General features: G+C 38.7%; 1 protein-coding gene across 1 annotated transcript; it reads right to left on the bottom strand.

Annotated features, from left to right (window-relative positions):
* Positions 1–12,954: 12,954 nt before the first annotated feature.
* Positions 12,955–13,209, bottom strand: OCT59_014783 (uncharacterized protein; the record flags this gene model as incomplete). The annotated part of the gene is made up of 1 exon (XM_066150240.1): positions 12,955–13,209. One exon carries the CDS (start codon positions 13,207–13,209, stop codon positions 12,955–12,957), a length of 255 nt encoding a protein of 84 aa, XP_066002426.1.
* Positions 13,210–14,834: the final 1,625 nt, after the last annotated feature.

Here is a 14,834-nt window from a genome sequence, read left to right as displayed (position 1 = left end):
ATGAAGAATTTTTTGAAGTCGAATGAAATGAGTGGACCAAGTGCGTTCATATCTATTATAATATGTAAAAGGATATTTTCGCAATAAGCGTATCGAATGCAAGAGATGGCTGAGGAAATGATAATGTTGAGTTAAAGCTTCCAAATCTCTGGGCACCGTAGGCGTATGTTGATTACCAACCGTGACAGATGGAAGAGAGGCATTAGCAGCTTTCACAATACGAGAATGTAAATATTCACATTGTTGATTGATGTGCCATGTTGAAAAGGTAGAGGGAGGAACGTCGCATAAGGAGTCAGTAAGAGTAGAGAAAGAATCCCATTGTTGAGCAGTGACTGAATCAAATTTAAAAATGCGGCAAGTCCGTCGTTGAAGTTGTTTAGCATGAGCAACCTTGATAGACGCAATCAGGAGTGAATCATCAAAATATGTGATGACAGGATTATGGTCAGAAGAGCAGGTATCTTGGGCATCAAATATATAGAAAGTAAGAGCAAATCTTTTAAGTATTGGGCAAGACCAAACATAGTCTATGCGAGTAACTTGGTCATCATGGTGGAAGGTGCCTAAGGAATCAGAAGCATTAACAGGAATAGTTTCTTCGTAGCCATGAGATAAAAGATGATGTAGCAAACGATAAGTACGTTGAGAAGCAACAGAAGGGCGGTTAAAGTAAATAGGATAATAAACATCTAAGTGCATATTAAAATCGCCACAAATGGCGTGATAAAAATTTTGTTGTTTAGTTTGCACCAATAGTTGTAGAAGAAGGTCAATAGTTTTTGATCGTAATTTAGAATCAGAAATAGGAGGAATATATATAACAAAAATACGTAATTTAACGTTTCCTTTAAAATAATGATCAACAGATAAAATGCGTGATGAATGTGAAACGAAATCTTGTACATGGGAAGCAAGAGATTTTTCAATAAAGAGGGAAACGCCACCAGTAGATTTAACTTGTTTAGTTTTATCTATATCAGATGAAAAGACAGTATAATTAGGAAGGCGTTTAGATAAAAAATGAATTTATTTAGGGGATAAATGGGTATCTACGATACCACCAAAGGAAATATGTTTGAGGTTGAAAAAGTTTGAAATTTGTTCAATTTTAACTTGACTATTATGGCGAAGACCATTAACATTAAAGGATAAAATATTAAAAGAATTAGGGATAGGAGAAGAATCTAAAGTAGTAAATAAAGATTCATGTTCTGAATAATTATAAATATCTACAGAGTTGGGTGGGTTTCGAATAAACGTATCATAATCAAAATTGTCAGTCATTAGAACACAATGATAATTATAAACGGGAGGAGAGTTGAGGAGTCAGTTATTGCGAAGGAGCTGAAACTCGATCGGAGGGAGAACCACCAAGAGAAGCGATAAAACCTTGAATGGAACCAGTGAGCGATTGCAAAGAATCTTTAATCGCTTTTTGATCTTGAATAACTGAGTTCAATTCGTCTTGCGGGGAAGGGTTAGAAATGGAGGTAGGGGCTGAGTGCGGAACATTATTGGGTGTAGATTTGGGGGAAGAGGGATGTTTTGCACCAGAAGATAAGGGAGCATTAGGATGTGGGATTAAGGTACCAGTAGTTTCAGGAGGGTCTTCTTCCATCCGATCAGGTTCGGAATTGACAACAGGTGCGGAGGGAAGATTGACATCAGGAAATTTGTTTAGGCGTAATTTAGTGTAATATTTCGAAGGTGGTGTAAAATTTCAAAATATTACACTAAAAACGTAATATTACAAAAGTTTACGTTCTTAAATTTGAATAATTATAGTAATTTAAGAATATCTCGCTATCTACTGATCCAATCAAGACGATCTATAGCTCATTGGAATCAGCTCATCAAGACGGATCGAATGGTAGTAAAATCGTATCTTTACGTTTGATAGAACGCTCTATAGTATGCAGTAAAGTTTTAAATTAATAGAAAATCATCTATCAAACGTAAAGATATGATTTTACTACCATTCGATTCGTCATGATGAGCTGATTCCAATGAGCTATAGATCGTATTGATTGGATCAGTAGATAGCAAGATATTCTTAAATTACTATAATTATTCAAATTTAAAAGCGTAAACTTTTGTAATATTACGTTTTTAGTGTAATATTTCGAAATTTTACACCACCTTCAAAATATTACACTAAATTACGCCTAAACAAATTTCCTGATGGATGCCTAAATGGGCTTCAATAGCAGATAGCCATTGATTGTTAAGTTCAAGGGTTGAAATGCGGGATTCCACTCGTACAACATCATGTTGAAGAGTTTGCAATACGTTAAGTATCTTAAGGGCAGCTTCAAGGGCATTAGAAGTATTTGGGTCTGGGAGTGGAGCGCGAGCATTGGACGAAAAGGAAACAGATATATCTTTGCCTTTACGATTATTGGAAGGTGTACGTCCATGAGCAGATGAAGAGGGTTAGCTAATCCAGAGGAAGAGGGTTTAGTATTGTTATTGTTATTATCGTTATTATTAGGATGATTGGGATTTGAATTAGAACGTTGAGCAGAGGCAGAACGATCTTGGGATTTAGAACGAGATCGAGACCGAGAATTATTATGTGGAGTTCTCTGTTGAGCAGGTCTTTGGCCAATGTTAAAGCGGTCTTTAAGGGCGGCAACAGGGTCACGTGTATGTGAACGTCCATGACGTTGATTGAGCGGGCAAGAGGTAGGAGCACAACCGAGTTTACCACATCTGTGGCAAAGAGCTTTCGAATCGTTGGATGTACCCCATCTAAGAGTGCAACCTTGGAAACCAATAGTTTGTTCCATGGCGGCATCCATCGTTGCTTGTGAGTTAAAAGTAACGTAAGCCCATGGTTTGGGTTTATATGAATTAAGGGAAAGAGGAATGTTAATAGCTTTAGCCCCATGTTCTTTAACCAAAGGAGCGAGATGGATATCTTTAGTATTAGCAGAAAGGCCGGAGAGAATCGCAACGAATTCACGATGAGCAGCTTTCTGATCTACAGAGTAATGACATGGAGTAACGCGCAGGCAAGTGGAAAAACAGTAAACTGCCTATTGAGTCGAAAAGCGGGAGATAGCATCGGCATGATCATAGACGATGCGGGCTTGTTGCATTTTAGCACCTTTTCTTGAGTAAAGATGGAGAGAAAGCAAATTGCCAAATTTTTTGAAGTAGGAATGTAGTTGAGGCTTCGTAATGAAAAAGGGTACATCAGTAACTTGGATAGCGCGGAGATCTTCATCAGATCAGAGTTGTTTTAAATCGTAAAGGTGGAATTGGAGGTCCAGAAACTCAGCGTGCGTACTACTGACACATAAGTCATGAGCCTCCGCAGTGTGGAAGTGGATAATGAGACGTTTAGTGTCCCCTGAACCAGTCATACGAGCCCGACCGGTATATAATTCGTAGGTTTCTAAAAATAAGTTGTTCACGGCATCAATGATTGCCTTATTAGTTTTAAGTTTTTTAAGAGTTTGGGGAGCGGAGTTGGGCGCAGCCGCAGCCAGGAAATCTTGACGATTTATGGTAATGGTGGGGGAGGGATCGACAGCTTGATCAGGCGATGTACCATCATTTGCGTCCATATTAGGGGACGCGTTAGGGGATGAGTTATTTTCTTTGTTTTGAGGTGCATGAATTGACGCGTTAGCTCCAGAGGACGCGTCTTGGCCAGGTGCAGTGGGCGCAGCAGAATTATTCGGGGTAGAAGCTTGAGTATTTTCTTGGACGGTGCTGCGGGAATTATTTTGTTGAGGAATAGCGGTCAAAGTTGAACCAACTAAACCACCGTCAGCCGGCGCGTCGGCAACGAAATCTTCATAGTCTTCATCCATGGAGTCTTTTGTAATAATATGGGAACGTTTTTGGGAAGTGTTATCACTATCAGAACCAGAGTTGTCAGAGAGTTGTTTTTTATTATTTTTCTTTTCTTGACGAGCAGCCTTATTACTATTAGGATTATAGCTGCCGCCACCTCTTCTAGCAAGGTTTCTAGACATGTTAAAAGGTATGAGTTGGGTAAAATATAAGAGTTGTTAGTACGAAGATATAAAATTTTCTTTCTAAAAATTTTTGGTCAATAGATCGGCGGTAAGAGATCTATCAGTCCTTATCAGTCCTTATCAAGGCAAATATGGCATAGTAGCCTTTATCTTTATTAAATTTATTTGACGAACTTACAAAAATAAAATAAAATTTTCAAAGTACAAAAAAGAAAAATAAAATTAACTAAAAACAAAACTATATAGTCTCCAAAACAGTAATAAAGCTATAAAATTAATTCAAAAGGAAAAAATCGCATAACACTAAAACTATCTTGATCCCCCGCCTAAATATATTTCAACCTAAGAAGAGGCAACTATGCAAACAAACCAACGAACAATGCGCCCATTGTTAAAATCGACACACCACCCTGCAAAAGCTGTCAGTAAGTTGTACCGTTAGACGACCCATAAAACCCGAGTAGTGATTAAACCAAGGCAAACCATATTTCATCGAGTTCTTTAAATAATCAACGTCGGAATTACGTGCGGCGTCGGAAAGGGTCGGAGGAGGTAAAGTTGAGAAAGGTAAGTACGTGGACTTTGGCAAATTAGAAGGCCGAGAAAGCTTGAGTTTTTGAGTGATATTCATCGCATCTTCCCATTTGGATTTGTCATAGGAGCGCGGTAGCCAAATTCGTTTTCTGATCTTTTGGATAAAATGATTATGGATAGCAGAGATGACCTTCATCGCTGAATTCTGTGGAATAGAAAGTTCGTCAAAAAATTCGACGAAGGATATCGGAAGGCAGCCACGGACAAGACTATATGAGGTCCAATTCGAAGAAGAAAAGGACCAGCAAGGAAGAGATTTGAATTTGTTAATAATTAAAGAGGGATCTTTCTTAACAATATCACCAGCTTCTTGAAGTTTGTTGATAAAGTGATGTTGATAGGAGAGGAGAATCTGTTCCATAGCAATACGTCTACATTTGCACATAAACAAGTGCTTGGAGTCGAGGCACAAACGACACAATAAGATGTCAATATACAAGTCCGGGCGAATTCTTTTAAGATGTTCCAAGGTAGGTAAATCTTCCAAAAAGAGTTTGAATTTGAAGGTGTGATGAAAGGAAGCATGAGCACGAGTAAATGAAGCATCATGCTGAGGTTCAGAATTTAACGAGAACCAGGTAAGATCCCAATCAATCACGAAATCTGAAATAGAGAATAAAGCAATGGTAAAGTTAAAACGTGATAAATGCGTTAATCTATGCATCCACATCATTTGCGAATATTGCTTAAATAGGCATCGTGGGTTGGATTCGCATAAAATATCATCATATTTTAATAAGAAATCGTGAGGAGATACTTGATTCAGATCAGAAAGAAGAATTGCTGAAGAAGAAGTATGCGCAGAATTGGCCAAAGAGTCCGCGTAGTCATTATAGAAATTACCAGAATGACCTTTCACTTTAACAGCCGTGACGGATAAAAATTTGGAGGAGATGAGACGCTCAATAATAGCCCAGAGTTCAAAATTGGTGGTCTTGTAATAAAGCCTACTATTGGAATAAGAAAAGGTAGCACATAGACGAAGACCATCTATGGCAGATTAAAAGTCAGTATGAATAGTGACCGTTGAAAAGGGAGGAGTGACCGTAAGAGCAGCATGTATAGCAGCGATTTCAGCTCTTGTAGAGGAAGGCCAATTGTGAATAATTCCATGAGCGTGAGCAGCGATAGATTGGAAAAAACCAGCACCATTGAGAACTTGAACCCAAGACCAACCCATAGAAACATCAGGAGTGCCAAGGTTAATTAAAGAACCGTCGGTATAAAAACAATAATGGTTATCAGGAGGAGTCGCTAACGGTGAGGCAGCAAAAGCAAGAGGGGCAGCCGAACCCAAAGAGGGAAGAGGAGAAGGAGAAGGGAGAGTAACCACATTTTCTTGTGAAAAGTTAGGTTGAATGTCCAAACGACCATAATAGGATCTTACAGTCTCGTCAAGGTCCGCCCAAGTAAAAGGAGAAGTAATAGTGGTGGTGTCATGTCTAATACGCTCCTGCATCGTTAGGAGAATTAAAGATCTAAGAGGAGGAAGTTTTGGGATGATACATAAAGGAGTAACATCTGTTGGATTGCTTTTAGTATGGGTAACCGGTACATGTTTAGAACAACCAGGACAAGGAGTGAGCGTGATGACATCATTAGGTCGAGCCACACAATCAGAGGTCCAATGGACAATCTTGCAGGAATATTGTTGTTTGCTAAGTTGTTTTCCAAAAAGAGGAGAGCCATCTTCGTCCATAGTCATGATCCATTTCATGGATTTTCTCGAAGAACCAAAGGCTTAAAGTTGCTTGCCGAAACCTAGGGGTTTAGGCAAGATGGCGTTTCGCCGAAAAGCGAAATTCTGCCGAAACTATATTAAAGTTATATTAAAAAACTGGCGAAACTTTGGAGAAAGGCAAAACTGCCGAAACTTATTATAAATGCTGAAACTGCCGAAACTCTGCCGAAACTATAATAAATCTATAGTAAAATTTTGACGAAATTAATCGTAGGATTTTGAAGAGGTTTAGACAAGCAACCTTACAAAGGCTGGAGCCAAATCAATGTTTGAAGGGATAGCATCAGAAGAAAATTGATCCAAGAGCAGAGAGTTGGAATTTGGAACAGTGACGCATTGGTGGATGTCATTGAACCATTTATGCGGGAGGACTCGATGGCCTTTCCTACTTGATAAATTGGATAAATAAACATTCCAGGTGATCATATGGGTTCCTTGAGATGTGATGAATTGAGATAGGTAATAGAGTTGCAAGCTTCTTAGACATCGGAAGTAAGATATAAAAATTTTTGGAGTCATCACTTCAAATAAAGGCGTGTGACCATCAGATATGGTGAGGTCAGACGAGGTTGAAAATTGAGAACGTGACAACTTAAAAGGAGTGGTGGTCAGGAGAGCAATAGTGCAAGCGATATAATCCTGTTTAAAAGCAAAAAGTTTAGACCATAAAGTCCAATCTTTAACTAACAACGGAGAAATGGGAATCAAAAAAGAAAATTGAATTAAACGTAATCTATATAAAAATAAATGTTTCATAAAAAAAAAGAAGAATTAGCTAATAAAAACAAATTAGTTAAATGTGTTTGTGATTGGTGAAAAAATAAATTAATCAATCCCAAGCCTTAAGATAAAAATAAAATAGAATCCGGGAGTACGCGTGAAAAATTGGCCTTATGTTTAACCAAAGAACGGATACTGCTGGTTGCCGAGGCACATTCAGATTCAGAGAGGTGTGTGACTTGCATGCGATATTCCAATTTCGGAATAAGAACAGTGTTGTGTAAATAAACTACTTGTTTGGTAGATAATTTGGCAGGACGAATGGTAGCAGCGAAAGAATTACATTCTCGAGCAACTTGCTTTCTGACAAAATTACGAGATCCAGCGACATTGAACCAGACGCCCAGGAAGCGGAAAGAACTGTTCATGGCAATAGGCACAATAGAAATGGAAGGAACTTTGTTCAGTCCAGATAATTGTAAGTCAAACACGACTGGAGAAGGCGAAGGAGCTGAAGTGGGAGGCAACGAATTAGTAATTAAAACATATTTGTTGTGATTAGCGGAAGTATTATTGATCTGATAAAATTCTTCCGTAATAGAAAGCATCGATTCCATTCCCGATTTAGATGACGAAATTAAAGTGGAATCGTCCATAAAGACCAAATTGTTGATGCGTAATCCATCTGGACTTGTCTCAGCCAAGGGATTAGATAAAGAAGGAGCATGAAGTATATATGGATCCATCATTTCATTCTTAAGAACAATCAATAAAGGGTCTATATATATAACCTAAAGTAAAGGAGAGATAACTTCGCCTTGATCTATACCAATATGAACACGGTAAGAAGGTATAGTTCCATGAGTGGTAAAAATGTGATTAGAGCGTTTCATAAAAAGAGATAAAATAAACTTGGTAGCAGAAGCAGGAAGTTTAATGCATTCTAAAGCAAAACGCAACATTTTGAGATCAACCGAGTCGAAAGCCTTCGAAATATCTTGTGAAAGGATCCAAAGCGGCGATTTGTTGACATAAGCATTATGGATAATAGATTCCAGGACGACAATAGGGTCGCGACAAGAACCACCGGGAAGACCAGCGAAGTTACTTCCTTTGAGAACTTCATTCGAAGTCAAAATAGCAGCGAGACGATTATAGAAGAGCTTGACCAAAGATTTTCTAATTACTTCAAGTAAAGTAATAGGTCTTGTATTTTTAAGTTGACATTTCCATTCGTGAGGTTTAGGGATAGGGAAAACCATGGCTTCCCGCCACAAATCCGGGATATCGGCAGTGCGAAGGCATGATTGGACCAGGATAAGAACCAAAGCTGAAGTGGTAGGACCCAGATGCTTAAGCATCTCATAGGTAATCATAGAAGGACCAGGAGCTTTGTCATTAGGCATTGTGGATACTGTAGACAACCATTCTTCAAGGGTAGGAGGATCCAACAGAGAATTGTAAATAGAGGAATCCACATCATCCATAGGACGGTAAGCAGAAGACCATCTTTCAGGAAGGGCTGAAATATGAGCTGGAGGAGATGATTTAATAGGAACAGAGTTCTGAAAATGGTTGATAACGGCGTCATCAATATCGTGTGGATCCGTCAAAAGTTTAGGGTGTGTAGGGTGGTCAATAAAGACACGATCCAACGTAATACGACGTCTTGTTCGTGAAAGAGCAGAATCAATGAACGAAGAGATGTCAGTTTCAAAATTGTTATCCCTATCATCCAATTTAGCACGAATGGAAGAGTCTTGAAAATCTTTTTCTTTAAGAAGAAGGAGGCCATGGAGGGCACTGGAGATAATCTTTAAAGAATCTAATAAAAATTTAAAATCATCTTGCCTACATATGGATAAAGAAGAAGGTAAAATAGGGGGAGACGGAATAATCTTCTTATATAAATGAAGAATATTTTTAAGTCGAATGAAATGAATGGACCAAACATGTTCATATCTATTAAAATATGTGGAAGGATATTTGCGCAATAAGCGTATCGAATGCAAAAGACGGCTGAGGAAACGATAATGTTGAGTTAAAGCTTCCAAATCTTTAGGCACCGTAGGTGCATGTTGATTACCAACCGTGACAGATGGAAGAGAAGCGTTAGCAACTTTCACGATTCGAGATGTAAGTATTCACATTGTTGGTTGATGTGCCATGTTGAAAAAGTAGAAGGAAGAACATCGCAAAATGAGTCAGTGTGAGTGGAAAAGGTTTCCCATTGTTGAGTAGTGACTGAATCAAATTTAAAAATGCGGTGAGTTCGACGCTGAAGTTGTTTAGCACGAGCAATCTTGATAGACGCGACCAAGAGTGAATCATCAAAATATGTGATGACAGGATTGTGATCAGAAGAGCAGGTATCATGGGCGTCGAATATGTAAGAAGTGAGAGCAAAGCTTTTTAGCATCGGGCAAGACCAAACATAGTCTATACAAGTAATCTGGTCATCACGGTGGAAGGTGCCTAGGGAATCAGAAGCATTAACAGGAATGGTTTCTTCATAACCATGAGATAAAAGGTGATGCAACAAACGATAAGACCGTTGAGAAGCAACAGAAGGGCAGTTAAAGTAAATAGGGTAATAAGTATCTAAGTGCATATTAAAATCGCCACAAATGGTGTGATAAAAATTTTGTTGTTTGGTTTGCACTAATAATTGTAAAAGGAGATCAATAGTTTCAGATCGTAATTTAGAATCAGAAAAAGGAGGGATATATATGACAAAGATACGCAATTTAACATTGCCTTTAAAATAAAGGTCAACAGATAAAATACGTGAGGAATGTGAAACAAAATCTTGTACATGGGAAGCAAGGGATTTGTCAATAAAAAGGGAAACGCCGCCAGTGGATTTAACTTGTTTAGTTTTATCGATATCAGAGGAAAAGACAGTATAATTAGGAAGGCGTTTAGATAAAAAATGAATTTGTTTAGGGGATAAATGGGTATCAACGATACCACCAAAAGAAATATGCTTGAGGTTGAAAAAATTGGAAATTTGTTCAATTTTAACTTGACTATTATGGCGAAGACCATTAACATTAAAGGATGAAATATTAAAAGAATTAGGGATAGGAGAAGAATCTAAAGAAGAAAATAAAGATTCATGTTCTGAAAAATTATAAATATCTTCAGGGTTGGGTGGGTTTCGAACAAATGTATCATAATTAAAATTGTCTGACATTAGAGCACAATGATAATAATAGACGGGGGGGGGTGAGAAGTCAGTTATTGTGAAGGAGCTGAAGCTCGATCGGAGGGAGAACCACCAAGAGAAGCGATAAAACCTTGGATGGAACCAGTGAGCGATTGTAAAGTATCTTTAATCGCTTTTGATCTTGTATAACCGAGTTCAATTCGTCTTGCGGGGAAGGGGTAGAAGTGGATGTGAGAGTTGGATGCGGAGCATTATTGAGTATATATTTGGGGGAAGAGGAATCCTTTGCACCAGAAGATGAGGGAGCATTAGGATGTGGGATTAAGGTACCAGTGGTTTCAGGAGGGTCTTCTTCCATCCGATCAGGTTCAGAATTGACAACAGGAGCGGAGGGAGGAGTGATACCTAAATGAGCTTCAATAACGGATAGCCGTTGATTGTTAAGTTCAAGATTTGAAATGCGGGATTCCACACGAGCAACATCTTGTTGAAGATTCTTTAAAACATCAAGAATCTTGAGGGCAGCCTCAAGAGCATTAGGAGAGTTTGGATCCAGGAGCAGAGTACGAGCATTGGACGAAAAAGAAACAGATCTATCTTTGCCTTTTCGATTATTGGAAGGCGTGCGTCCATGAGCGGTTGAGGAGGAATTAAGCAGACCAGAGGAAGAGGGTTTAGTATTATTAGAATTATTATTATTATTGTTAGAGCGGTTAAAGTTTGAATTCGGACGTTGAGCAGAAGCAGAACGATCTCGGGATTTAGAGCGAGAGCGAGATCGAGAATTATTACGCAGAGTTCTTTGTTGAGCAGGTCGTTGGCCAATGTTAAAACGTTCTTTAAGAGCAGCAACAGGGTCACGAGTGCGTGAGCGACCGTGGCGTTGATTAAGCGGGCAGGAGGTAGGAGCGCAACCGAGCTTACCACATCTGTGGCAGAGGGCTTTCGAATCGTTAGAGGTACCCCACCGAAGAGTACGACCTTGGAATCCAATTGTTTGTTCCATAGCGGCATCCATTGTCGCTTGTGAATTGAAGGTAACATAAGCCCATGGTTTAGGTTTATAAGAGTTAAGAGAAAGAGGGATGTTAATAGCTTTAGCTCCATGTTCTTTAACCAAGGGAGCGAGATGGATGTCTTTGGTGTTAGCCGGGAGTCCAGAGAGGACAGCAACAAATTTGCGATGAGCAGCTTTTTGATCCACTGAATAGTGACAGGGAGTAACGCGCAAACAAGTGGAAAAACAATAAACTGCCCATTGAGTGGTAAAATGGGCGATGGCATCGGCATAATCATAAACGATGCGGGCTTGTTGCATTTTGGCACCTTTCCTTAAATAGAGATGAAGGGATAGCAAATTGCCAAATTTTTTGAAATAGGAATGTAGTTGGGGTTTAGTAATGAAGAACGGTATGTCCGTGACTTGAATTGCACGGAGGTCTTCATCGGACCGGAGCTGTTTGGGATCATACAGGTGGAAAAGTAGGTCCGGAAAATCAGAATGTGTGGAACCAATACACAAGTCTCGAGCCTCCGCAGTATGGAAGTGAATGATGAGACGTTTAGCGTCCCCTGAACCAGTCATACGAGCCCGACCGGTATATGATTCATATGTTTCTAAAAACAAATTGTTAACGGCATCAATGATTGCCTTATTAGTTTTAAGTTTCTCAAGAGTTTGGGGAGCGGAGTTGGGCGCAGCCGCAGCCAGGAAATCTTGACGATTAATGGTAATGGTAGGGGAGGGATCGACAGCCTGATCGGGCGATGTACCATCATTTACGTCCATATTAAGGGACGCGTTAGGGATGAGTTATTTTCTTTGTTTTGAGGTGCATGAATAGACGCGTTATCTCCAGAGGACGCGTCTTGGCCAGGCGCAGTAGGCACAGCAGAATTACTCGGGGTAGATGCTTGAGTATTTTCTTGGGCGGTGCTGCGGGAATTATTTTGTTGAGGAATAGCGGTCGAAGTTGAACCAACTAAACCATTGTCAGCCGGCACGTCGGCAACGAAATCTTCATCCATGGTGTTATCTGTGATAATGCGGGAACGTTTTTGAGCAGTGCTATCACTATCGGAGCCAGAGTTATCAGAGAGTTGTTTTTTATTGTTTTTCTTTTCTTGACGAGCAGCCTTATTACTATTGGGGTTATAGCTGCCGCCACCAATTCTAGCAAGGTTTCTAGACATGTTAGAAGGTATAAGTTGGGTAAAATATAAGAGTTGTTAGTACGAAGATATATAAATTTTCTTTTCGAAAATTTTTGGTCAATAGATCAGCGGTAAGAGATCTATCAGTCCTTATCAAAAAATGCAAGAATACCTGATGATAAGGTTACATGGTCATCAGTCCTTGTCGCAAAACACGAGGATACCTGATGAATAAGTTATTGGATTATTGGCCTAAATTGCATTCATGGAAAAACCGTGGAATTTTTTACAGTACAGTGTATAAAAAAAGTGCTAAACTTTGAGATCGGGACACGATGTCTCGATCTAATAATTTCGATGTCATGTGACTTCATGCGGGTACGTAGATCATTTCCTTTTTGGGCGATACCCGTTCCACAAAAATCGATTTTGGTAAAAATGCGTTTAGAATCTTGTGTAACATAAATTTCCTTTTTCGGTAATTCGGGATTACGCGGTAATGCCGGCCGGATCTAAAAAATATGACTCTGCAGGGTAATTCCTACGAAAGTCAAGTACAAAATGCTTACTCCTGTTGAGTCCATTCATTCCACTCCCAGTCCCCAAGGATCGCCTCCCCATTTATGTTCACTTAATGCATGCTCTATGGTTTCCCTCTCTTGGGGGTCCACGACCATCCCATTCCTAAGCATTTTCTCCATAATATAAAGCTGATCCTCGGTGAGGCGGTCTATCCATCTTTTATAGAAGTCATTTACATCTTCAAAAGATATCCAGTCAATATTCCCTTTTTCAAAATGGCTTTCCAAGAGCTTGGACATACCCGATCGTAGTGGCATAATTTTTCCACCTCTTATATGCCTCTTGACTAAAGCTCCGAACGGGTCGGTTTGGTCCAGATTATAGACGGTTCGGATTAGAGCCGAAATCCGTAAGAACCGAACCGAAAAACCGGCGGTTCGGTTCGGTTTAATCCGATTTTTATAAAAATGCGAAAAATCGAATAGCCGGCCATCTAGTGATCATATAAAGTCGAGCCATATATCATTAGATTCGTCTCGACGAGACGCGTCGAATGGTGGTAAGATTATGTCTCTAGCATCGGTAGAACACACGTTAACCCACGCTAAATGAATTATCAATAATTTGAATTAGCAAGCTATCTATCGGTGCTAGAAACATGATCTTAGCGCCATTCGACGCGTCTCAGTGAGACGAATCCAATGAATATAAATTCGTTCGTGTACGACCACTAGATGGCGAATAATATCAAGTTTCGCATTTTTTTAAAATTTTCGAGCGTTAAAAATTAAAAATTCCGATACATGAATTTATTCGTCGTCCAATGGTCGTACAAATATGAATTAGGACTTATTAGATTCGTCTCGATGAGACGAGTCGGATGGTGGTGAGATCATGTCTCTAGCATTAATAGATTGTAAGTTAATTCACGCTAAATAATTTATAAAAAATTGGCATTAGCAAGCTATCTATCGATGCTAGAGACGTGATCTTACCACCATTCGACTCGTCTCATCGAGACGAATCCAATGAGTCCTAATTCATATTCATACGACCATTGGACGACGAATAAATTCATGTATCTGAATTTTTAATTTTTAACGCTCGAAAATTTTAAAAAAATGCGAAACTTGATATTATTCGCCATCTAGTGGTCGTACACGAACGAATTTATATTCATTGGATTCGTCTCACTGAGACGCGTTGAATGGTGCTAAGATCATGTCTCTAGCACTGATAGATAGCTTTCTAATTCCAATTATTTATAAATCATTTAGCGTGGGTTAACGTGTGATCTATCGATGCTAGAGACATGATCTTACTACCATTCGACGCGACTCGTCGAGAGGAATCCAATGATATATGGCTCGACTTTATATGATCACTAGATGGCCGGCTATTCGATTTTTCGCATTTTTATAAAAAATCGGATTAAACTGAACCGAACCGAATTTTGAGCCGGTTTCGGATCGGTTCCCCGGTTTAGCCCGAACCATTCGGAGCTTTAATTATAAGCCACAAAAGATAGATTATAAGCAAAACACATAAAGCGAATTAAAAGAACATATAAAATAATGTCAGAAAGATTAAAGAACATAAAATAACATAAAAGATAATATAAAAAGATAATATAAAAAATAATATAACACATATTATCAAGATGGAACATAAAAGATAACATATTAAAAAGAACATATATTAAAAGATAGCGTATTTAAAATATAGATAGCATATTAGAAAGATAGTTCAAAGATAATATGTAAAAAGAACATAAAAGATAGTATATAGATAGAATAGAAAGTAGCATAAAATTTGTATAAATAGAGAGCGGAATTCAAAGTAATTCCATAGTTCTCATCCACAGAACTCAATAAAAATATAAGTTTCATTTAATTATTTGTTAGTAAAGTTTAATGTTAATTAAAGGTAATAGGTTCGCCCT

The sequence above is a fragment of the Rhizophagus irregularis genome, chromosome 22 (assembly GCF_026210795.1).
Source record: "Rhizophagus irregularis chromosome 22, complete sequence".
Classification (NCBI taxonomy): Eukaryota; Fungi; Glomeromycota; class Glomeromycetes; order Glomerales; family Glomeraceae; genus Rhizophagus; species Rhizophagus irregularis.
This window is presented reverse-complemented; position numbering and strand designations above follow the sequence as displayed.